The sequence below is a fragment of the Haliotis cracherodii genome, unplaced genomic scaffold, assembly GCF_022045235.1.
Source record: "Haliotis cracherodii isolate W230 unplaced genomic scaffold, xgHalCrac1.p SCAF_4, whole genome shotgun sequence".
In the NCBI taxonomy this organism is placed as follows: Eukaryota; Metazoa; Mollusca; class Gastropoda; order Lepetellida; family Haliotidae; genus Haliotis; species Haliotis cracherodii.
In genome coordinates, this window is record NW_027266297.1 from 57,694,272 (window position 1) to 57,720,977 (window position 26,706).

Below are 26,706 nucleotides of genomic sequence, written 5' to 3' on the forward strand. Positions count from 1 at the left end.
AGGATCGAGTGGTCAGAGACTCGCCGACTTGGTTGATGCATGTCATCGTATCTCAATTGCGTGGATCGATGCTCATGATGTCAATCACTGGATTTTCTGGTCCAGACTTGATTACTTACAGGCCGCCGTCATGTAGCTGGAATATTGCTGAGTGCGACGTTAAACAATAAACAAACAAATGAAACAATAAACAAGACTGGGTTTAGGACTTCACCCTGTGGGACGCCTGCTTTAAAAACCTTCTTTTGACAAGGCCTTCTACCAAAGTTGTAATATCATGCTACTAAATCAATTTGTCAAAACAAGATGACATTAAGCCAAAGCTTTTTCATGTAGCTGTCAATCAATAGGCTGTATAAGAGTTCCCATAGAAACATATGCAGCTGTTGTGCAGGCTTAATTGATCAGTGTGAACGATAAATTGATAACAAACTGCCAAACCTAATGTTGTGTATCTGACAATGATAAAAACCTGACTTCAATCATTATTTTTATTTGAATTTTTTTTAATCCAGACAACTTTTCCAGAAACCAAAACATAGGTATATATGTGTCTGGATTAACAGGGTTTGACTATACTAAGTGACCCTGATTTGTGTGGTCATTATTTGTGTTCTATGACATGTTTTCACTGAGGCTGGTTCTCATGCACACTGGGGCGGTCGGGTAGCCTAGTGGTTAAAGCGTTCGCTCGTCACGCCGAAGACCCGGGTTCGATTCCCGACATGGGTACAATGTGTGAAGCCCATTTCTGGTGTCCCCCGCCGTGATATTGCTGGAATATTGCTAAAAGCGGCGTAAAACCATACTCACTCACTCACTCTCATGCACACTGAATACTGTCACTCCTGGCAAATAGAGACCAAGGGAGACAACTTTGCAGGGACAAACCTTTTATCTCATAGTCATAACCCATATGGAAAGAACAAGTGTTTATCTATAAGGAGAGCGAGAGCAAGTCGCAACAGTAGCGGAACCACAATTTGTCGAATGATGTTTCAGCTATATGACGTCGTTTCTTATGTGAAGTCATTTGTCACAATAAGATTTAAATTACGTCAACAATAGGGTCTAGATGACGGAAACAATACACTGTTGTCTTGTGACCTGATATGACCCTAGGGCACATATGATTTTTAAATTTATGAATCTGATATGATTGCCCTCGTAAGAAATAAAATTCAATATTTGCATTTTAATGAATATCAGTGCTTACTAGTTGCCACAATAGTAAGTCCTTCACATAACATCACAAACTGATGAAAGCATATCATCAGAACAATAGTTGACTTTCTGTGCAGGTTTGCCATTTCATACACTTTTCTTTGTTTTCTTTCTTTTTTAAGGCTAATAAAGCTAATATTCTTGGTTCTCAGGCATTGCTCCCATCATCTAAAGTCTGCCCCAAGTTTCGTTTTTATTTCCACTTAAATTTAAAAAAAAAAATTCCTAATACTTAAAAACAATGCAATCCAATATAGCACACAGTTACTTCCCTTTACATGCACAATGTTGTACTGCGCATCTCATGTTATGGTCATGGCAGCAATAGGAGTTTGTATGCTTGTTGATGTAGGGGGCCCTTTCCCAGGTTGATTGTACACAGCTGTTTATTTGGCTACACACTAGTTTAAACAAGCTAAAAAAAACAACCACCACCCACACTTTTCCAAAGTCATTTCCTGAGAACCAATTATTTTATTTTTTAAAGCCTAAATGACAATCGCTAACATATAGAAAAACCCATCAAAATTCAGAATAATGAATTATCTGTACCTCTGGAATGAGCGCTGTAAATCCCCTGTCACAAGGCTCAGGACTTACACTATCTCTTCCGTGGGTAGATTTACAGGTAGTTCCTTGTGACTCATTTCTTCCCTGAAGTTTCATTCGCATAGAAACTCTATAATACCAGATGCAAATTGATATTTTACATCCAACTAATCAGAGACAATCCCAGAGTTTCGTATTGTTGAAGTTTGTTGTCAGCACTCAAAGTCTGCGACAACTGTCAAGAATCACTGAGTATACTCACTATATACAGAGCCAGGACAAGCCCCATGGCAAAGCCCGTGGCAACATCGGTCCAGTGGCTGCGACAGAGGACGTACTCCGTGAGGCCACACAGAAGAGACAGCATTATAAAGATGAGAGACAGGAACGGACGCAGGATACGCACTGTGTGTGCCCGCATGGCGCCATGTATGTAGATCTGATCACAGACAATGCAGGACATAAGACGCAGCAATTCTTATATTTCTCTTGTATTTTAGCCAATGATTCAAATTTACATAAGTTCAAAACTGAAGCTAAGATTAGAATCATTGTTGGATTGAAAAAATGCCTTTCTTCAAAATGTTTTTATTATTGTTCCTTTGAAGTCTTTAATGATGTATAAGAAATTAATCTGGAAATATGCCCTGGCAACAGTTTTCCAAGAAAATCCTGAAGAAAAAGACATTGAATTGGTCTTAGCTTAATGTCATTTACAGTGACACAATAAAACAGCGTTATCATTATCCCAGCCATGGGGCACATTGGACTTTTGTTTGTTCATATAGTAGTGAATATACAAGGAGAAAGGGAGGGGAACTCTAGCATAATAAATTAAGGCATATATTTTTAAACTCAGCCTTGACAAGTTGACTGAAACTTTGAATGGCCTATCTGCCAGTTCTAAGACAAATTAAACCCTACTGCGAAAGAGTAGGCTGGTTCGCTTGCCTCTTGTAAATTGTGTTTTGTGGGTTTTTTCAATATTCACCATAAATTTATAATTAAATGTTCTCAGACAACCTTGCATAGATCTTTTTGTAGAAAATCCAAAGTAGCATGACAATTTCAGGACTCTATAAATATTTATTAAATTATGGATATATGATTCAGAAATGAACACTAGAACCCATCTGGTTTTTAATTTACACTCTGGTAATAAAAGCATCCTGCATTTGAGTTAAGTCCAACTTGTTGCCAAGGAAACAGCAAAAGGCACAGTTCAGCACATATTTGATACATATGTAAAGTTTCATTATTAAACATTTAATGGATTCCGAGTCATGCTCCAGAAAAGAATGCTATGTGCATTTGAGTCTAAGTCCAGTTCAATGTCAAGGAAACACATTTTTTTTTAATAAATACCAAAACATCAAAAGGCACCAGTTCAGCATGTGTTTGATACATATGCAAAGTTTCATAATAAACTACATAACGGATTCCGAGTTATGCTATGTGTATTTTGTTGTCCAGTTAGTTGTCATGGGAATACAAAAAAAATTTTTTTAAGAAATATGAAAAAATGAAAGGGACCAGTTCAGCATGTGTTAGATAAATATGCAAAGTTTTGTAATAAAATATGATTTATGCTCCAGGAAAAGAAAGTTATTTGAGTCTCAGTCCAGTTTGTTGCCATGGAAACACTAAACATATTTTTTTAAAATATGAAAATACCAAAAGGTACTAGTTCAGCATGTGTTTGATACATATGCAAAGTTTTCTAATAAAATATTAAACGATTTCCAATTTATGCTCCAGAAACAAAATGTGACGGATGGAGGGACAAACAAACAGATGCACCGACGAACAGACATTATAACACTGTATTATAGGTCCTAGGTTCATATCCATATAACTATAACACAGCATTTCTTAGACTACGAGATCACCTCTGTTGACTAGTGTTAGAGCGTCCACCTCGAGAGCGGAAAGTCCCGGTACGATCCCCGGCCGCATCATACCAAAATATGTTAAAAGATTATACTTGTTGTTACCCTGTCTGGCGCTTGGCATTAAGGGGCTCACGGATCAGAGTCAGTATACTGTGTCTGAGTGGGGTATGTTAAAAACTGTGGCATGGTATCTCAGTGAACTAGCACTAAAAATTCGGCATCAGTCCAGACTAGTACACATACACACGTACATGCACATCGCTATATAAGTGCAATAATCTTGGATGTGGTGTTAAACCCCATTTCACCTCACCTTACACACCAGCGACATGAGTCTGGGTTAAATGACAAGGCCAAAACATATAAGATAATAAAATGACACTGTTTTTTCATGCCTTAAACACACAGCGATATCATCAGAAGTACTCCACTACTGTCAAATACAGCTGAAACAACGCCCCTCCCCTCCCCTATACTCAAGTGTTGCTGTTTCCGGCTTAGCTTACGAGAAAATACACAGGGTAATCTTAATCCCTGCATGTAAACAATGCCTAGGAGAACAAAAAATACAATTTAAACTGTAAATCAACATGTCCGGTGTTTTTTTATTACAAATTTCAAATATGTACCAGCCAAGTTTCTTATCTCCTGTTGTTTACAGGAATTCGCTGAAGGGGTACGGTGTAATTTTTTTCTGCACATAATATTCAATTGTTTTTTCTCAAAAATACTCAATCCCCTGGAGGGGGCTGCGCATTATACTTGGGTGCACACTATACTCAAGAAAATACGGTAAGCATCTTTTCCAGCTATGAATTCTTTCAAAACAACAGTCTTTTGATTCAATTAAATATATCAAGGAATTTCTCTCACGAGAATGTAATTTTGAAAGTAGATTTACGCTGAACTCATGTTCAGAAGAGGCATTTTGATGGTTGTTGATTTCAAAGTCAGGAGTGAGAGAAATTCTGTGTTAAGTTTGGGATAAGAGAGATGAAGCTGGTCACGTCACTTCCTACAAGAAGCAGTGGTTGCGAATGGGTCCAGGGTATTTCTCACAATAAGATGGAGATACCCTGGGTAATTGAGGATACGGTGCAATGTGTTAAGCTCATGCTTGGTCCTCCTTGTCACAATATTGATGAAATGTTGCAAACAGTGGCATTAAACACATTTGCTGGTGACTCACTGCTATAAAGATGGCGGAGTAGGACGTCAGAGAGGCGTTGAGGGATGGAAATGAAGTCCTGAAACAGTGAGATTTTCGCACATGAAACAACATGTCAGTGTGAGAGAGACAGATGAAGATGTTGATGTGATAGTTTGTTTGTTGTTTAAAGCCGCACTCAGCAATATTACAGCTATATGATGACGGTCTGTAAATAATCAAGTCTGGACCAGATTAAACAGTGATTGACATCATGAGCATTAATGGAAGCAATTGGGATACGATGACATGCATCAATCAAGTCACCTGATTCTGTGTTGGAATGACAGACATAGATGTTAATGTGAGAGTGACAGATGAAGATGTTAATGTGAGAGTGACAGATGAAGATGTTAATGTGAGAGTGACAGATGAAGATGTTAATGTGAGAGTGACAAATGAAGATGTTAATGTGAGAGTGACAAAGATGCTAATGTGAGAGTGACAGATGAAGATGTTAATGTGAGAGTGACAGATGAAGATGTTAATGTGAGAGTGACAGATGAAGATGTTAATGTGAGAGTGACAAAGATGTTAATGTGAGAGTGACAGACGAAGATGTTAATGTGAGAGTGGCAGATGAAGATGTTAATGTGAGAGTGGCAGACAGATGTTAATGTGAGAGTGACAGATGAAGATGTTAATGTGAGAGTGACATAGATGTTAATGTGAGAGTGACAGATGAAGATGTTAATGTGAGAGTGACAGATGAAGATGTTAATGTGAGAGTGACAGATGAAGATGTTAATGTGAGAGTGACAGACAAAGATGTTAATGTGAGAGTGACAGATGAAGATGTTAATGTGAGAGTGACAGATGAATATGCTGAGTTTACTTGTGGATCACGACCACCAGCATACACAATTATTAATATGATCTTTCGGAAGTTAATGAAGATATCTTTTTTACATTTTCTTTCATGGCATTTCCATCTGACTTCATTGTTCTAAATACAACCAAAACAAAACCTGTCAAATAACATACACATTTCAGACTTTTACATAAGAAATATAGGCTATTTTAATTAGTTTTCCAGAGATATCCAAATCCTGATATCCAAATTCATACATAAGAAACTTTCCTCCAATTTTCTTGGACTGCTATAATAATTCCTATAATTCTATGGAAAAAAAAAGAAGAAAAAAAGTGCAACTTGAGGACAATAAGGGAGTGATAAACTCACCTGGCCTCTCTGAGGTCAAACTTGTCGGTGTTGAGACACATCTCATCCCCACCGGTTGTGATGCAGCGGGTGTGGTTCAGTTGACACACCTCGAGGAAGTCGGGGCGCAGTCGGCCCACAATCACCTTGATGATGTCCACAAAGACCATCAGAGCGAAGGCTCCAAACAGAAACACTCCTGGGAGTGGGAAATAGATATTTTTATATTTCCACCACATTGGTATTATTTTTGTATTTAATCCCGGTAATCACATTTGGCCCAAAGAATGATAGATGGATGCCAGTTCTTCAATAGCCCTGTGTAACAAATGTATGAGGTACTGCATGTCAGATTGTATACTGCCCAGGGAGCTGAGAATGATTGTTGAGTGCACACTGATCCAGTGACCGGGGTAATAATGGCGCTTTGAGCATGCCCATGTGTGGTGAGGAAATATGTGCAATATAAATAGCCTATTATTATTATCATGTAATGAAGTCTTAATTCTAACAGACTGGTTCTTGGTAGTGTTTGTCCTGCGTCTTATTTACAATGTGTTAAAGAGAGAGAGTATTTTCCTCGAGTTCACACCATCCTAGCACAGCATTGTGCTATATTTAGTTATATGCTTGCTCATGTCCAACAGAACTGTAAACAATTAATCGAAAAAAAGTCACTGGTACAGAATTTATAATAATGCAAATATATGCTTCACAAGACGTCTTAAGAACACGATAACACATTCAAATTTCTTTAATCACAATACAGAAAATTAAAAAGCAAAACCAGAAAAATCTCTTGCAAAACTTAAAGGGAAAAGGCACTCCAAGTTTGAAAGTACCGTATTTTCTTGAGTATAGTGCGCACCCATGTATAATGCGCACCCCCCTCTAGCGGGTTCAATATTTTGCAAAAAAAGAAATTTCAATATTATGCGCAGAAAAAATTTACACCGTACCCTTTCAGCGAAGTCCGGCAAACGAACGGGTGCTGAGAAACTTCGTCAGTACAAATTTGAAATTTGAGATAAAAAATCACCAGACATGTTTATTTACCGTTTAATTAGTATTGATTGTTCTGCTAGGCATTGTTTTATATCTAGGGATTAAGATTACCTTGTGTATTTTCTCGTAAACTAAGCCGGAAACAGCAATCAGCTGTACACACGTTTTCTTGGAATCGACCGGTGATTCGATCAAGACACACCCAATGATATAACTTTATAGGATTTTTAATGCAAGGATCGGCAACAATTGTATCTGAAACTATTTTATTTATCAGGAATAATATATTCCATTATTTTCTTAATTATATGCAGCCTTTACTAAACATATTTAAAATGATAATAACCCTAAGCGAAACAGCTGATCGCTATTCCCGGGTATTATTTTTTACATGGAACATGTCTGACCAGTCACCGTCAAGGCTCACGCGCACGAGATCACGTGAGCGCGAGAATTTCATGTTGACATAGAATCGTCCAACAAAAACAAATATGACTTTTAACGAGTCAAAGTATGTCATTTATGATATATGTTTCCATTCTCTGTCAACTAAAGTTTGTTTCAAAGCGTCAATAGCGGCATTCTGACCGTGGTTGCTGTTAATAACGGTAAGTTGTGCGATCTTCCGATCGCTTCACACACAATTTCGCCGAAATTAATAAAAACAATATTATAAGGAATTTTGAATAAAATTAATAAACTAAGTTACAAACATAAGTCCAGAAATACAAAGAACACTTTTTATAGACAGACAGTGTAATTACATAATTATTTTGCGTACTTCAGTATGGATTTGTTGACATGGTATTTCCGGTGTTTCGTGCTCACGGTAATGTCTTTCCATGGGGGAAAAAAACATCCAAACTCATAATTCGTGTATAATGCGCACCCCCTTCTACACAGCTGTGTTTTTTCGAAAAAAAGTGCGCACTATACTCAAGAAAATACGGTATTGAAATATGGATCGGCTTTTTCTTCGCAGATTTAAACTTTGTTTATAATGGACTATAATTTCAACTGGATTGAGTTGTGTTCGGCGCAATTCTCACTGTGCTGTCCAAAGCGACACCTATCGGAGGATGGAAGAATGAGAAGCTGTATATCATAACAAAGGTATACAATAAAGAACTGCAGCCAAACTGACATGTGTTTTGTTGTTGATTAATGCATGTACGACTTGAAAGGGTGAAGCTTTAGGTCAATATCATATCATGCACAAAACAAACCTACAAAGTATCCCTTCAGAGAATTCTGATTAATGAACAGGAGATAAAAAAAATATCCCTTTTCATTGTAATCCCTTTCACAGAATGTTACATATGATTACTGTCTAAACGATTCCTTTCATGAACTGAAACTACCGTATTTGATGTAATAAGCGCCACAGCGATATTTGCTAATATATTGGCTAGTGAACAATCCCAATTAGCACCCCTTTCGATTGATCAATGTACACAAGACTTATTTATTCATGTATAATAGGCACATGTGTGTTGTATGCACCCCCAAATATGGGCAATTAAATTCTGGAAAATATATCTGTCGTGTATAATACACACAGACTTTTCTTTTTTATCATTTCAGGCTGTTAGCATAAACCACAAAGTTTACGATCTTTCAACTCTGTTTTTTTATCTCACCAAAATCATATTCAAATAACAGCCCCCTATTTCTAATTTTGAGAGCGCCCCGTGCGCTTATTACGTCGAATACGGTACTTGCACAAAACTATCTATCAAAGTACAGTGATCAAAATGTCACTGTCATAATATGGAATATTTCCGATTAGTTTGTGAAGGATAGTCTGGTTGTGGGTTCATGTCCCAGATTGAACCCAGTATGATCCTTGGTTCAGCGAACCATGCTTGTGATCCTGGGTTTCACCGAAGTGGTATACTTCCTGCCTTCCCCCCCATAAGCTGACATGCAGTGCTGTAACTGCAGTACTGTACAGTGAGTGAGTGAGTATGGTTTTACGCCGCATTTAGCAATATTCCAGCAATATCGAGGCAGGGGATACCAGAAATGGGCTTCACACATTGTACCCATGTCAGGAATCGAACCTGTGTCTTTGGTGTGACGTGTAAAGCTTTAACCACTAGGCTAACCGACTGCCCCACAATACTGCACAAACCCAACTCATTCACTTATAATTAGTAATTGCTCTTTGAGCACGTGGGCCGCTACCCTCAGCCCTATTCCAGTTTAAACTCTTACTTCTTCACTGTGGTACTAAATCCCACAGTCTCTCCACCCACACCACAACACAGTTGTCTCCCTTGTCCTCCAGCCTCAAACCAGTTCCCACTCTTGTCTTACTCTAAAGGAATCCAGTCAATCTCGGGTCCGACCAGTTCACTCTCCGCCCTGCCTCCAAACTACCCCGCCCTGAGTACGCTTTATACCCAAATAAATGGCACCCTCATGTTTCTTTGTAATGTAAAATTTCACCTCAACTTTTAAATATGCTGAGGTGACGTTATATAATTATACTCCATTCCTAAAACACTTGTCCCCAACCTATCCACCCTCAGTAACCCCCTAAACCCCCCCCCCCCCCCCCCCCCAACCTTTTGTTTTTGGTTGTTGTTTAATGCCACACTCTGCAATATTCCAGATATATATGATGGCAGTCTGTTGATAAATCTAGTCTGGACCAGATAATGCAGTGATGGACATTATGAGCATCAATCTATGCAATTTTAGATGTGATGACATACATCAACCAAGTCAGCAAGCCTGACTACCCGATCCTGTGAGTCGCCCCTTATGACAAGCATAATCGCCTTTTACGGCAAGCTTGGGTTGCTGAAGACATATTCCACCCCGGATCTTCACGGGTCTCTCATCAACCTACCCACCCTCAGTACACATGTCCCCCGACCTACCATTCAGTACTCCATGCACCCCCAGTAGCCCCACCCACAGACCTTTCCTCTTCACATATACTCTACCCCACCTCTCTTGTGACCTTTTCCTTTCATCCCAATCCTCTCCCACCGCGTGTTTAGCCTTTACCCTTCACCTTCACCCTGCCTCCAAGTCCAGGTGTCATGGCCGTATTACCTATAAACCGCAGCAGACGGCGGCAGACCTGTGGCATGGAACAGTGTTTGCTGAGGAGTCTTACTGGCTTCTGTGGCTCGGAACTGAAGGTGTACATCCCAATTTCCCCGATTAACACCTGCAAAAGAGGATAAATAGCCAATATTTGAAACCTGCTGGCCGTCAACATCAGTGTTTGGCAATCACGCAAATCACAACAGACTGAATCGCATGGCGGCTCGCCAGCTGTACTTTGATTGTACCAGGGCCATTCTCTGCCCTGAACCTCATCTCCCTGTGAGTCAGTGTTTGTCAGTCTCCTCGGAACTCGGTTTCCTAACATGCCAACATCATCTGAGTCAGGTACACGTAACAATGTAGATTAGGGTGGATGGCAGCGACTGGTATCGGTTGACAAAAATGTGGCGCCCATCTTGTCATGAACTGCTGCACATCTGCATCCCCCTTCCCCCTCAACCTCCCCCCTCCCCCTCAACCTCCCCCCTCCACCAGCAAGGTGACTACCTCCACCAGTGTATGAAACCACTGTGTCTGATGTCAGCAACCACTGTGACGCTTCTCTCTGTCATCCCGTTGTATTTATGTATCAACATTTTAAGAAACGAAATTGTTTCAATATTTATTATATCTTCACTGTTAAATGCTTTAAGGCAACAAATAACAAATAAATGAAGGAACACAGAACAATTAATTAGCTTCTTAGCTATTTGCTTTGTAATAGTTTATGCTTGAATATCTCCTACTGCGGTTGGTCAAAAGGGGATGAATTAAGAAAACTACAGGATTTTCCTCAGGATGAGGAGCCACATAAATGCTGGTAAAGATACATACCGTATTCGACGTAATAAGCGCCCCGCTCTAATAAGCGCCCACGGCGATATTTGCTAATATATTGGCTAGTGAACAATCCCACTTAGCACTTATCTATTCGCGTATAATACGCACTCGTGTGTTATATGCACCTTAAATATGAGCAATTAAATTCTGGAAAAATATATCTGTCGTATATAGACATTTCAGGCTGTCAGCATAAACAACGAAATTTATCTTTCAACTGTTTTTTTTCCACCAAAATACTATTCTAATAAGAACTCCCATATTTCTAATTTTGAGAGCGCCCTGGGCGCTTATTACGTCGAATACGGTACTGCAATCCATGTATGTGTGTGCATATCCTAGCTGCACATCCCCCAAAACAACTCAAAATACTAAAAATTAATTCATATCGTATCCAAAGCATAAACTAAGAAAAATACTTAACTAAGTCTTTTGTGACATATTTTAAACATAAACAAACCTTTACCCTCTTTTTCCTAAAAGATGTATCCTCGCTGAAAATAGGAAGAGAAGGAATGGTCAAGCTGCTCATTGGAGGCCAGACATATGTGGGATAGACATGACCACCTCGGTGGCTGAGTGGGTTTATGGCTGACTTTGTGTGCTGGTGATTAGGTGCCTCACTCTGGTAGTGTGGGTTCGAATCCCGGATGGGACTCAACCCCAAAAAGTACTAGAATCTGTACTTTACTAAGAAAGTGTTATCCCAAATATAACATTTGTGATAAAATGTGGATTAAAATGTGAATGTGAACTGTGTTGATACTGAGTGGCGTTTTTGGCAAGTGGTAAGCAGTCACATTAATTTGGAGAGGCATTAATTTCAAGATTTACAGTACACAAATAATCTTCTACACCATCATGAACGCTCCATGCAGGTGTTCAGCATTCCAACAGTTTAAACTAAACCCTGTTGTTAAACTCCATGTTTTCATGTCGACCTCCACTTGTAGCTGCTAATGACTTGTGCCACCATGTTCTTTCTTCTCAAAGATCCCCTGAATCCTTGTGCCTCATCTGACCCAGCTCATAATCTCTTCACAGCATGGCTGCCAATTAAAAACCTCATCCAGTAGTGAGAGGACATTGTAAGCCCTTGCATCCACAGGGGTAAGATGTGTTAAACCTGATGCAGTGGGACCAAACATGTCTCCGTACCCTGCTAGCACGTGCACCATGCTGATGTCATGCTGACTGCTGCTTTAAGTGAAGGTGTCCTTGAAGACAGTGGAGGCTAACCCTGCTGCAGACACAGGCCTACAGCCACAGGGAGTGTGAGTGAATGAGTTGGGTTTAACACCACTTTTAACAGTATTCCAGTTATATCACCACGTGCCAGCTTAATGTGGGAGGAAAGCACGAAGTGATGCAGGTCTCAGACGTTTACCACTTCGGTGAAACCCACGAGCACGGGTATGGTGCTGACAAACCTAGAAACATAATCAAGGCGAACCAGGATTCAAACCCACAATCATAGGTTTCTGGCGTGCCCAAGGGACGCAACTCTGCACAGTGAATTGCGGCACCTTAAACGAATGGGCCCCCCGTGCCCCCCAAAGCCATATGATGTCACAGTGCTTCCCTGTTGAGAAACATACAATGTAATGTCATCTATTGTTCGCGATGTCACAAACTGATTACATACCATAATATAAATGGTTCATGTTGCAGTTGGAACATTTTCCCCAAGACAATAGAGTTAACTGACTATAAAAGTCTCCTTTGGACCAATCAGATTCCACCTCTTGTATCATTTGCATTGTCTTTAAACAAAATGACCGCGCCTAGGCAAGACGATCTGATTGATAATAAAGATCTATATTGTGATAACACAGGTTTTACATTGTGCAGTGCATCAAATCACGTGAGCACCTTGATTAACAACACAAAAAGATTTGGAAAATATCTGTTGACAACGAGTTGGCGGGGCACATGACTTGCTGCAATCAACCGAAATCTGCGTGACAGTTTAACACCCGGATTTCGATTCTGTTGCGTGATTGTGATTGGACAATGCATAGACTCGTTAGTCCTGTCAAAATGTAACTACATAATACCAGCCCAGTTCAGCAAGGGTGGAAACTACACTCTTATAGTCAGTTAACTCCCTTGCCCTGGGAAGATGAAGTTGGAATACCATGACAGACTTCAATGAAGTGTAGAGTTCAACTTCACTTTTCAAATAGAACTAAGGGCACATAGCTGTCAAAAGGTCAAAATGCTTCATGACATGTTATAAACTGTATTGTTAACTAAAAAATAGTGCAACAGCAATGTAGCTCACCTTTACACTTACACTAAAATCTCATGATGCAAACAAAATATGATGTCATAATAAGGAGAAACAGACATGTTGATGTTCAGCTACCTCTGCCTGGCAATTTCAGTAGAGAAGACGTTTACACAGCCATATATGCCATTTGAGAGAACATCGTTAAAAAACATCAAAATTTAAAATACTGCAAAAAATAAAAAAAACAGTGACAAATATCTTGAATCACACAAAAACAAAATTTCAATACATTCTGAACAAACATGTCGGTATAAGACCCTAAGAAGTTTCATAGCGGAAATCAGATTTGCACCTCTTCAACAAATTCAGGTATCATCATTAGTGGTTACAAGCATGTGAAGTTTCAGCTTCAGCTCTTTCACAGGAGATGAAATTTACATTGCAAAGAAATGAATTTTGAAGCACAATCAAAGTGCAAAAGTTAACAACAGGTATAAGGAATTCATTCTCCAGCCAAAAAAATTATTTCCCTTCCAGGTGGGATACATAGTATTTTATCACCAATCAGATCCCATCATTCTGACATGGAGGTATGGTTATCTAGTTTATCTGGGACAACAAGCGTAGTATTTAATCGATCCTGATGCTCAATGGGGTTTCTTGTGATCACTGGATTTGACCCTCAACCCTTTACCCCTGACCCTTGATGACAAGAACCATGCAAGGAGTGAGTGAGTGAGTGAGTGAGTGAGTATGGTTTTACGCCGCTTTTAGCAATATTCCAGCAATATCATGGCGGGGGACACCAGAAATGGGCTTCACACATTGTACCCATGTCAGGAATCGAACTCGGGTCTTCGGGGTGACGAGCGAACACTTTAACCACTAGGCTACCCGACCGCCCTACCATGCAAGGAAAAGTAGTTAAAAGATAATGCTGATCCCAAAGTAAGACCATACCTAACTGATGCTAACTGACTGATGATTTGTCAATTGTAGTAAAACAGTTACTTAATCTGAAGATTTAACCCCTATCCTAACACTAAATAATTATCAAAATAATCAGATGAGCTGTTCAAAGCCCAGCAAATCACTTGTTCATCCTACTGGCACACTAAAGGACATACTGTGGGCACCAATACTTACAACAAATGGCGGTACACAGAAGCTGAGAGCATACACTGCCTCGTTGGGAACCTGGGCGTTGAAGGCAAAGTCGGCCATTAGGGCTCGCGCTTCCTTTGAGCAAGAGATCTCAGGATCTGTACAGGAAAAGTTCTGTCTGCGGAGTGGGAAGATGTCCGTCCATCTGCAACAGCATAATTACATATTACACACAAGTAAGTGAACTGAATTACAAGTGTTATGAAATCTTTTGCATTAATCCATCAAAACTGAAAAGTTGGCATGAAAGTAATAGCAGGTGATAAAAAAATTGACCAAAAAATGTGATCAGGAAATAGTTGTCTCCCTTTAATTAATTCCGACCCCTGACAACAGCACTTTAACCATGCGATCCTCCCCTCATGTAGGAAGAGCCTGTGTCAGAGGATGTCCAATCTCATTAAAATCAGATCTTAGTTCTCGCTACCGCTAAACAAAGATCTGAGGACATCCCATTAGGGGTCACGTCAGAACGACCTTTCATCCGACCAATCAGAGCGTCGCTAACCAGATCATGAAAGTGACAGTCCGAATGTGATTTCTAATCTTGCAACCCTGACAACTTTAACATGGGGTATTCCGAATGATCGTTACAGGCTTAACGATTGAATCCATTCAATTTAGACCATCTATTAGCCATTCCAGAATGTTTTTTTGTTCAGGTTTCAAATTTTTTATCGAGAATTTGTCAAAATATGTTTCGAAGCGTAGTCACCAATTTGAAATTAGTGCCGTAAAGCACGAGAAAGCTGCCTTCTGATTGGCTAATGTGGACTTCTTGTCAGTCATTTCATTGGTCGGTCAAAGTTTGCTCAAGGTCGGTCTGACGTGCCCCGTAATGGGATGTCCTCAGATCTTTGTTTAGCAGTAGCGAGAATTAAGGTCTGATTTTAATGAGATTGGAGGATGTCCAAAGTACCCCACGGTCCTCTTTGTTGGATCAGGAGATCAGCTTTGTCTGATTGTGCGCCATCCAACCCCAGTATTGTGAATTGAAACTCATGGTTTCGGCCACACGATTTGCCTGGGTCAGATGATTTACAGACCAACTGCCTTATACAACATTCCCTCACTCACTCACAGCCATGGTCTACACAATGGATATTTTGCATGTGTATTCCACACGTCTTACAGTAAGTATCCATCGGCAACTGACATCAGCAACATCCCGCTTTGCAGCAGCAGCGTCATAAGTCCAATGGAAAGAAACCAAACACAGGACGCTCTCCTTCTGGACAAAGTGACTTGTGACAAGGTTCCCATACAGCTCTTTAAAAGTGGAACCCGAACAGAGCAGTACCATAAATGAGAAAAAATGCTGACTTTGCAATTTGCACAAAATAGCATCTATCCTCTAAATTGCTGGATATTACACATGTTTGTGTTTGCTTGATCTATGTAAATAACCATAATGAGGAAAAATGCTGACATTGCAATTTGCACAAAATAGCATGTATCCTCTAAATTGCTGGATATTGCAAATGTTTGTGTTTGCTTGATCTATGTGAATAACCATAATGAGAAAAAATGCTGACATTGCAATTTGCACAAAATAGCATCTATCCTCTAAATTGCTGGATATGGCAAATATTTGTGTTTGGTTTATCTATGTAAATACCCCCAACTATGGATTAAACTCATAACATACATGTATTCATTGTCAAGTCATCCTTGTCTTATTTTTTTAATCAAAAGCTATTATTATGGGAAGTAGCATAGGCATGGTATGCTAACATCCCTTTCATTCCAAAACTTTAAACATCACTGCCTTAAAAAATATAACTCAAAATATGATTTTGTCAATTGAAAGGAAATCCCGGGATAACCGGCTCTCCTTGGCAAATTGGCCGAAATAACAAAACACGTGAAAGATGTCACCTCTAAAGAAGATCTATTCCAACTTCTCTAGACATAAACCTTTGTTTATCATACATGGTCAACATACAATCTGGAACCCGAAGAAAAAGGATCTGGTTTGTGGCCTTGTGAAAGAAACGTGTTTAAATAAGTGTAGATTGGGGAGGTTTATGAGTCTGTTGTGTGAACACAGCACATTTCAGACAATGTGTGACTCTTCCCACTGTTAGCAGTCAACTGGCAATCCCCATGTCAACAGAAACACAATGTTCGCGTGTTTCTATTCTCTCAATATTAACATGCCACGTTCCATGTGTCGTCTTTTTGATGACCTTCTCCCGTCACCGACTTCAAGCAAACAGTTGGGGATATCCTTTTTATATATCCTTTATTGAAAGGATATTTATTTCAAATAGTTTATAAACGGGAAATCCTTCAGGCAAATAATTTGAAACAGCTTGCCTGAAGCATGGCTGAACAAAGGCATCTTGTCCAGGTCGTCACACTTCACCATGTGCTTAGTGCTGAATGTGTATGGGAGTTTTCCTCGCCATCATCACAATCCCGACCTCCTCATCATCACCAAGACCTTTAAGTTTTCACACATCCTCACTCACTGTGTTTTTAAAAAATGAAAATTGTGTGCGTAACACGTGATACCAGTCGACAAAGAAACTGATTTTCAGTGATCCATTCATAAAATTGTCATCACTGTTTTACCTTCTATGATATTCGAGACTGACCATTCCATCATAATAATTTCCCTATAGAATTTATTAATGATTTTATATATCTATATATATATATATAGATATATATATCTATATATATATATATAGATCTATCTATCTATCTATATATATATATATATATATATATATATATATATATATATATATATATATATATATATTCAACATGGAAAACCACACTACCACTAATCCAACCAATATATATATATATATATATATATGGTTGGATTAGTGGTAGTGTGGTTTTCCATGTTGAATCTGTGATCTATGTATAGTTTTTTTTCCTTATTGGATCTTCTGGAACATATGGACAATATCCAGCATCGTCTTCATCCTGCGTGTATATTCCTTCATCACATGTGGGAGTTTCACACAGTTGCGAAAACGTGACTTTCCCATGTATGATTATTAAATGTGTATCTTTTTTATCAAAAATTGAGGACAAAGTGATTTAATTATGAAACATCATTTGACATCCTCCGATACAGTACGGGACATTTCTTCATTACATGTGGGAGTTTTACAACTGTTGTCAATTCGTGACAAATCTGATATATGAACATGAAATATGGCAGAGTAATGTTTCCATAGTATTGTCACACTAGGGTTTCCAATACATCACGGTGCAGTGGCAGTATTATTTTGTGATATATGTCTACGATGGAAAGTTCTAGACGATAAAATCTTTCACCATGACCTTAACACAACAAAGAACCCTAGATTGCTAGAGGAACAGAAAAATGAGGCACAAGACTAAAAGGTTGACATGATGTTATGATTGTGTATCTGATAACAGGCAGTATTTCATCTTCCCAAGGCAAGGGAGTTAACTGACTTTAAAAGTCCAGTTTCCACCCTTGCCGAACTAGGCTGGAATTCCTGGGCTCGATCGTAGCACCACCAGTGGCTGTTATGAGTTAAGTCCCTTCTATGCCTCTCCTAAGGAAAATCCGATTCCACCTCTCGTATCACTTGCATTTGATTAAAACAAAATGGCGGCGCCCAGTCAAGGCGATCTGATCGACAATCAGGATCTATATTGTGAGAAAACGGGTCGAACATTGCGAAGTGCATCAAATCACGTGAGCACCTTGATTAAAAACTTGAAAAGATTTGGAATAATATCTGCTGACAACGCATTGGCGGTGCATATGCTGTGCAAATCTGCAATCGATCGAAATCTGAATGACACTTTACGAACCGGATTTCGATTTCAGTGCGCGATTTTGATTGGACCATGCATAGACTCGTTAGTCCAGCCAAATTGTAACTCCATAATACCAGCCTAGTTCGGCAAGGGTGGAAACTGGACTTTTATAGTCAGTTAACTCCCTTGCCTCGGGAAGATGGCAGTTTTTCTGCCATGACGGTCTGTCACAGATTATTGCCTGCGATAGATCGGGGTCGAATGATCTTCACCACTCAAAACTGTCACGCTTTCCTGTATGTGCATAGCTGGGATGAAACCATATTTGATTAGCCCAGGCATACAGCTATAGGAGAGAAGGTTAATTTATACTGCCTGTCCTAATGTTTAGAAAATACAAATAGCTTGCCTGTTTTAATTGACAGAAATGTGAAATTCTCAGTATCATATAAAGGATGATGACTGTTTTGCTGCATCCGAACGTGTACACACCCGAGACACTATTTCAATCCTGCCAGATTTGTGTTGGATCTGAACACCTATCACACCTTACTTTCGCAGCAACCTTGAAGTCATGTTTGAAACTCAGCCCAAACACGCCATCAATGCCATCAATGTGAAGTTCAATAGGAGGCTGAAAGTGTAACAGTCTATACAAAGTGCTTATATTGGCAGAGGCGGTAGTCTGACCTGAGGGAACACATGCCACAGTGCAAGGTCTAAGCCTCACAGTAATCTTCTATTGCATCCTCATGATAATGATGCCACATAACCCAACACAATGGTTGGCTGGGAGAAAATACGATTTGTTGAACAGAATGGAGAACAATAATTTCGCCTCAGGTTTTGCCAAAAAAATAATATTGTACACTGGACATGGTGGTTGTCATGAAAACGAAGAAGTTGTTTGTTGGGCTGGGACTGGTAACTCAGGAACTGAGATTAGATGGGTCCTCAGTAGGACCCAGGTACCCACAGGACTACCCAGACCCGTGGTTAGACATGTGATATATTGTTGAATGATAAAAATTACTTTAACTCCATGGTTACAAAACAAGTAATTCATACTTTTTGTTCTGATTCGTTAAAACAATTTCCAATCTGACATTCTGTACCCTCCTCTTGAGACCTAACGCATGTATTCGGGTAGGGTCAGGTAACAGGGGGTCAGGTACCCGGGTAGGGTCGGGTAACAGGGGGTCAGGTACCCGGGCAGGGTTAGGTAATAGAGAGTCTGGTACCTGAGTAGGGTCAGGTAACAGGGGGTCAGGTACCCGGGTAGGGTCAGGTAATAGGGAGTCAGGTACCTGGGTAGGGTTAGGTAATAGGGAGTCAGGTACCCGGGTAGGGTCAGGTAATAGGGAGTCAGGTACCTGGGTAGGGTCGGGTAACAGGGGGTCAGGTACCCGGGTAGGGTCAGGTAAAAGGGAGTCAGGTACCCGGGTAGGGTCAGGTAATAGGGAGTCAGGTACCTGGGTAGGGTCAGGTAACAGGGGGTCAGGTACCCGGGTAGGGTCAGGTAATAGGGAGTCAGGTACCTGGGTAGGGTTAGGTAATAGGGAGTCAGGTACCCGGGTAGGGTCAGGTAATAGGGAGTCAGGTACCTGGGTAGGGTCGGGTAACAGGGGGTCAGGTACCCGGGTAGGGTCAGGTAATAGGGAGTCAGGTACCCGGGTAGGGTCAGGTAATAGGGAGTCAGGTACCTGGGTAGGGTCAGGTAATAGGGAGTCAGGTACCTGGGTAGGGTTAGGTAATAGGGAGTCAGGTACCTGGGTAGGGTCAGGTAATAGGGAGTCAGGTACCTGGGTAGGGTTAGGTAACAGGGGGTCTGGTACCTGAGTAGGGTCGGGTAACAGGGGGTCAGGTACCCGGGTAGGGTAAGGTAATAGGGAGTCAGGTACCTGGGTAGGGTTTAGTAATAGGGAGTCAGGTACCCGGGTAGGGTCAGGTAATAGGGAGTCAGGTACCTGAGTAGGGTCGGGTAATAGGGGGTCAGGTACCCGGGTAGGGTTTAGAAATAGGGAGTCAGGTACCCAGGTAGGGTCGGGTAATAGGGGGTCAGGTACCTGAGTAGGGTCAGGTATAGGGGGTCAGGTACCCGGGTAGGGTCAGGTAATAGGGGGTCAGGTACCCAGGTAGGGTTGGGTAATAGGGGGTCAGGTACCTGGGTAGGGTTTAGTAATAGGGAGTCAGGTTCCTGAGTAGGGTCAGGTAATAGGGAGTCAGGTACCTGGGTAGGGTTTAGTAATAAGGAGTCAGGTTCCTGGGTAGAGTCAGGTAATAGGGAGTCAGGTTCCTGGGTAGAGTCAGGTAATAGAGAGTCAGGTACACAGGTAGGGTTGAGTAACAGGGGTCAGGTACCCAGGTAGGGTTTGGTAATAGGGGGTCAGGTACCTGACTATGGTCAGGTAACAGGGGGTCAGGTACCAGGGTAGGGTCAGTTAAAAGGGAGTCAGGTACCCGGGTAGGGTCAGATAACAAGGGGTCAGGTACCCGGGTAGGGTCTGGTAACAGGGGTCAGGTACCCAGGTAGGGTCAGATAATAGGGGGTCAGGCACCCAGGTAGGGTCAGATAATAGGGTAGGGTCGGGTAACAGGGGGTCAGGTACCCGGGTAGGGTCAGGTAAAAGGGAGTCAGGTACCCGGGTAGGGTCAGGTAATAGGGAGTCAGGTACCTGGGTAGGGTCAGGTAACAGGGGGTCAGGTACCCGGGTAGGGTCAGGTAATAGGGAGTCAGGTACCTGGGTAGGGTTAGGTAATAGGGAGTCAGGTACCCGGGTAGGGTCAGGTAATAGGGAGTCAGGTACCTGGGTAGGGTCGGGTAACAGGGGGTCAGGTACCCGGGTAGGGTCAGGTAATAGGGAGTCAGGTACCCGGGTAGGGTCAGGTAATAGGGAGTCAGGTACCTGGGTAGGGTCAGGTAATAGGGAGTCAGGTACCTGGGTAGGGTTAGGTAATAGGGAGTCAGGTACCTGGGTAGGGTCAGGTAATAGGGAGTCAGGTACCTGGGTAGGGTTAGGTAACAGGGGGTCTGGTACCTGAGTAGGGTCGGGTAACAGGGGGTCAGGTACCCGGGTAGGGTAAGGTAATAGGGAGTCAGGTACCTGGGTAGGGTTTAGTAATAGGGAGTCAGGTACCCGGGTAGGGTCAGGTAATAGGGAGTCAGGTACCTGAGTAGGGTCGGGTAATAGGGGGTCAGGTACCCGGGTAGGGTTTAGAAATAGGGAGTCAGGTACCCAGGTAGGGTCGGGTAATAGGGGGTCAGGTACCTGAGTAGGGTCAGGTATAGGGGGTCAGGTACCCGGGTAGGGTCAGGTAATAGGGGGTCAGGTACCCAGGTAGGGTTGGGTAATAGGGGGTCAGGTACCTGGGTAGGGTTTAGTAATAGGGAGTCAGGTTCCTGAGTAGGGTCAGGTAATAGGGAGTCAGGTACCTGGGTAGGGTTTAGTAATAAGGAGTCAGGTTCCTGGGTAGAGTCAGGTAATAGGGAGTCAGGTTCCTGGGTAGAGTCAGGTAATAGAGAGTCAGGTACACAGGTAGGGTTGAGTAACAGGGGTCAGGTACCCAGGTAGGGTTTGGTAATAGGGGGTCAGGTACCTGACTATGGTCAGGTAACAGGGGGTCAGGTACCAGGGTAGGGTCAGTTAAAAGGGAGTCAGGTACCCGGGTAGGGTCAGATAACAAGGGGTCAGGTACCCGGGTAGGGTCTGGTAACAGGGGTCAGGTACCCAGGTAGGGTCAGATAATAGGGGGTCAGGCACCCAGGTAGGGTCAGATAATAGGGTAGGGTTGGGTAACAGGGGGGTCAGGTACCCAGGTAGGGTCAGATAACAGGGGGTCAGGTACCCAGGTAGGGTCAGATAATTTGGGGACAGGCATCTGGGTAGGGACAGATAACAAGGGGTCAGACACCTGGGTAGGGTCGGGTAATAGGGGGTCAGATACCTCGGTAGTTTATTTGGCTCTGCTCACATATCCCTCCTCCCCCTGAAACTACTGAATGGTTGGTTCCTTATAGACGGGTTCTGAGGAGACATTTCCTTGGCTTAATACAGACAGATGCTAAAGTCCCCAACATTGCAAGACAAGCCACAACTTAATTTTCTAAGCATTCATTGTGAAAGTGTGACTGACCTTAGGAAGTACTCCAACACGATGACAAAGGTGAGAATGAGAAGTTCAAGGACAAAGGTGGCACACAGGAGAATGTTGCGGTACCCATCTTGTCGCACAACATAGTCCGAGTTTCTTTCGGAATTCATATATGGTCTTCCATGGATATCTGTGTAGTCTTGAGAGTCCATCCGCTCAAAATGGTCATCGGCCATTCTTCCATGCCCTCACCTGTAACAGAGAACAATGTGTCTAAACTGATTCCTCGGCGGCCTTGTAACCCTGGGCACATCTGCCCATAGCTTCACAAGAGTGACATCGCCATCTCCAGCTGTTAGATTTGGTCAGACAACTATTTTCACACTCGAGATTTGTCCTCTTCCCTTTTTCCTTATTTTGTAAACATTTAAAAAAAATATATGAAACATTGTCTTTAGTGATAAGTCCTGAAAATCTGGTAACATATATCATGACCCTCCATTATGCCATTCATATTCACCCAACATTGCCCAGCTGATTACTGGTTTTTGTCAATCTGTTTCTTTTCAGGTGAGGTGAGGTGAGGTGAGGTGAGGTGAGGTGAGGTGAGGTGAGGTGAAATGGGGTATGACATCACATCAAGGATTATTGCACTTATGTAGCGACGTGCATGTACGTGTGTGTGTGGCTACTTGTACTAGTCCGGACTAATGCCGATTTATGGTGCTAGACCACTGAGATACCATGCCGCAGTTTAACACGAATACCCCACTCAGACACAGTATACTGACTCCGAGCCGTCCAGCTCTTGTTTAAGCCCCTTAATGCCCCCCTTGTGCCTGACAGGGTAGCAACAAGTATTATCTTTTAACGTCTTTTAGTATGACGCGGCCGGGGATCAAACCCCAGACCTTCCACTTTCCGGAGAGATACAAATATGAATATCTATACAATTTAAGAAAGAGCATACATACTGGAATATAGGCTAAATGTAATGTTATCATTGTTTGTCGTTCAACTAATTAAATAAATCAAAACCGAAGGGTTACATGTATCAGTCTTGTCTGGTCGAAATAAGGACATATCAAAATGACAAAAACATTATTTTTTCAGTAATGTCTTGAAATTGTTGTTTTTGGCATGTGTAATAATATTTTCATGACTGAAATAGGTCTACAGACTTGAAGAAACAAAATCACAGAATTGGTATTTTTTATTCATAGATGCATCTGATAATGAAACACGCTATTCACTGCTACATATTGCTACACACCGAACCTTACCGGTTATGAAAGATGGCAGTGGACAAACATATTTCATTCCAATAGATAGAAAACTCAATACCGTATTTGACATAATAAGCGCCCACGGCGATATTTGCTAATATATTGGCTAGGGAACAATCCCATTTAACACCCATTCCGATTGATCAATGTACACAAGACTTATTTATTCGCGTATAATATGCACTCGTGTGTTATATGCACCCTTAATTATGGGCATTTAAATTCTGGAAAAATATATCGGTCGTATAAACATTTCAGGCTGTAAGGATAAACCATGAAATTTATCTTTCAACTCTGTTTTTTTCCACCAAAATAATATTCAAATAAGAGCCCACGATTTTTGATTTTGAGAGTGCCCTGGGCGCTTATTTTGTTGAATACTGTATTCTGTTTATAAGCATGCTATTTCTGATGCAAAACAAGTCATTTAATAAAAATCTAAGGCAACTCGTACATTGATGTCTTTTTGCTCCCAGTTATTGATCATACATGTTATGTAGCTCAGCATTTAGATTCCCTGCAAAATTACTTTATAAAAACATTAATGCTGCACGACACACTATACTTCAAAGCAGCTAAACTATTGATAGGATCTCATATTTACTTTGCCAATCAACTCCAGTACAAAGAGTGTTTGACATACCTCGAAGTGCTGAATATGAAACATGTTGACAAATGTTTATACACCTCCAATTCATTGTCCTGATAATGGAGACACCATACCAGGTGAAATCATTTTTATTTTGCGTGATGATCAGATATTTTCTAGAATTTGTGATGTTTGCTCAGTGTGAAACTCATCTCAGCTGAAAATTGCTACATATGTTCTTACAGCTGCCTTTTGAATTCCTGTATGGAACCTGCTTATACAGAATATTTCAATTAAATGAATCGAAACCCGAAACAATGAAACCACTCAAATTCGCTTGAAAAGGTGTGAAGAAAAAAAACGTATTTTGAATGTGTAGCAGGGCGTGGAGTCATCCCACAGATGACATCCTTACCTTGTCAGCTTACTGATGGGGTTAACCTCTTTGGTTTATGTGGACAAGGCGTCCAATCTCTGATCAGAAGGTCCGTTATCCCATCACGGGACTCGGAAATTTTATGGACGCTACATTGGCGCCCAACGTGGGGCTGAGCACGTTCATATCAAATTTAAGCAAAGTAAGCCTCAGTACCCTACTATGCGGCCCCAGACGTGCCTTCCGTTGACGAGGGAGTATGTAGCAGGGCGTGGATTCATCCCACAGATGACATCCTTACCTTGTAAGCTTGCTGACGGGGTTAACCTCTTTGGTCATGTGGACAAGGCGATCTCTGATCATCAGGTCCATGGTTTGAATCCCATCACAGGACTCGGAAATTTTATGGCCACTACAAATGCATTATAATATTTATTGTCCTTGTAAGATTGTTATTCTGGAGTGGAGTTTAGGCTGAAAGAGTCTAAACCGGCCCATCATGAATGGTCATCTGTTCAGCCAGGGAATCATTAATTCAACACATGCATCTCTTCTGCCAGGATGGACAGGTTCTATTTCATGAAGCTATTCATGTTAGTCCCTAAACCCATTAACGGGACAATTATATGCCCATATAAAACGTTTGTTTCCGAAATATATCAACCATTTCTCAGAAATTAAATGGTTCTTGAATTATCGGCTTGCATGGACTCCAGATTTGCCCTCTTCCCCTTTTCCATTTCTTTTGCAATTATTTCAAAAAGTGAAAGAAAAATTTCTGTGTTTAGTGTGAGGCCTGAAAGTCTAGCTACATGATTTCATGACCCTCCTTCATGTCATTTATATTACCCCACAACCAATGCCCAGCTGATTACTGAGATTTGTCAACAACAACCATATTTGTTTTCAAAAGAAGATGGCAACGAACTACAAGACCTACACCACAATCACTTCTAAACCTTCCGGTCAATAACACTACAGTTTTATTCAATTTTTGTTCAGATAGTCAAAGATACGGAAATTCTAATGGTAGGTAGGATAAGTTCCCTTGTTTGACCCGCTTGATATGCCCAAATTGTAAAGTCGCAGAAAACATTCACATTCAAATTCAACACAGGCGACTATGCTTGTCGTAAGAGGCAACTAACAGGATTGAGTGGTCAGGCTCGTTGACTTGGTTGATGCATGTCATTGTACCCCAATTGTGTGGATCGATGCTCATGATGTCAATCACTTGATTGTCTGGTCCAGATTTGATTATTTACAGACCGCCGTCATATAGCTGGAATGCAGCGTTAAATAACAAACAAAGACATTCAACTTTTGGACTCCTGGGCCCACTTGCACAAAGCGATCTTAGCGCTAAGATGATCGTAACTCCCATACTTTAGCATAGGCTTACAATAGTCTTAGGGCATGAATGAGTACAGAGGAATTCATGGTTAACTTTATAGTGAAAACATTGATGTTTCATACTCCGAGAGAGAACCTCACGATGACCTAAACACACGAAGTTTCATCTAAAAATATGAATCAAATCGGGAAAAATGTGAAACATTTGTTGATGCCAACATTGCAAATGGATGATGGACAACTTGCCACCCTATAAGCTGTCTGGCCCTCAAATAATAAATAATCTAAAAGATACTAGAAGGATTCTATGCGACACAGATGTTCATATTGTCAGCCATAACAGTTCACATGAAAAACAAGTATATATGATGTCATTAGACCTTTGTCGACAATCCACCGGGATTAACCTACAACAGGCAACCTTCAGCATGCCCATGCAAAGCCTAGGAGCAACAAAGGAACTGATGTTTAACGAAGACTTGCTATTTGAAAATAACCTACGAGTAGCCTGAGTTCCAGGGTCCAGTCCAGTCCAGTCCAGTCCAGTGTGTTTAATCAGCGGCTGAACCAAACTTTGGCCACGGCTTATGCCAGATTTAGGCTGACCAACTGACACCAGGGGGCGCTTTACAAACATCAGATAGGGGGACGGTAATTTCAATATTGACCGTCGTGGGTACAACACTGACCATTGAGCATGTGGGGAATTTCAAAACTCAAATAGTCAAAATAGCTACAAGAAAAGACACCAAACTACAAAATGAGCATGAATATTGGGGAACAGTAGCCTCAAACAGAATCCTGGTATGGAGAAAACTTTGAAAGATGGGAACATCAACATGGAATTATTTATAAGAGTTACATTAAATTGGTCTTCTTGATAAATGGAAGTGTGATAAAAGCAATCCTAAAAAG

The 26,706-nt window shown here is 41.2% G+C and overlaps 1 protein-coding gene across 5 annotated transcripts in view; it reads right to left on the reverse strand.

Annotated features, from left to right (window-relative positions):
* Positions 1-26,706, reverse strand: part of LOC139479789 (phospholipid phosphatase-related protein type 5-like) — a 73,717-nt gene that overhangs the window by 6,092 nt on the left and 40,919 nt on the right. For all 5 annotated transcript variants that reach the window (XM_071262666.1, XM_071262665.1, XM_071262663.1 and 2 more), the window contains exons 2-7: positions 22,230-22,439; positions 14,322-14,484; positions 10,106-10,223; positions 6,056-6,233; positions 4,855-4,912; positions 2,036-2,212 (exon numbers count right to left, since the gene is read on the reverse strand). In XM_071262666.1, coding sequence (XP_071118767.1) covers positions 2,036-2,212; positions 4,855-4,912; positions 6,056-6,233; positions 10,106-10,223; positions 14,322-14,484; positions 22,230-22,423 — 888 coding nt within the window. In that variant the 5' untranslated portion in view covers positions 22,424-22,439. The remainder of the gene's footprint in view (positions 1-2,035; positions 2,213-4,854; positions 4,913-6,055; positions 6,234-10,105; positions 10,224-14,321; positions 14,485-22,229; positions 22,440-26,706) is intronic.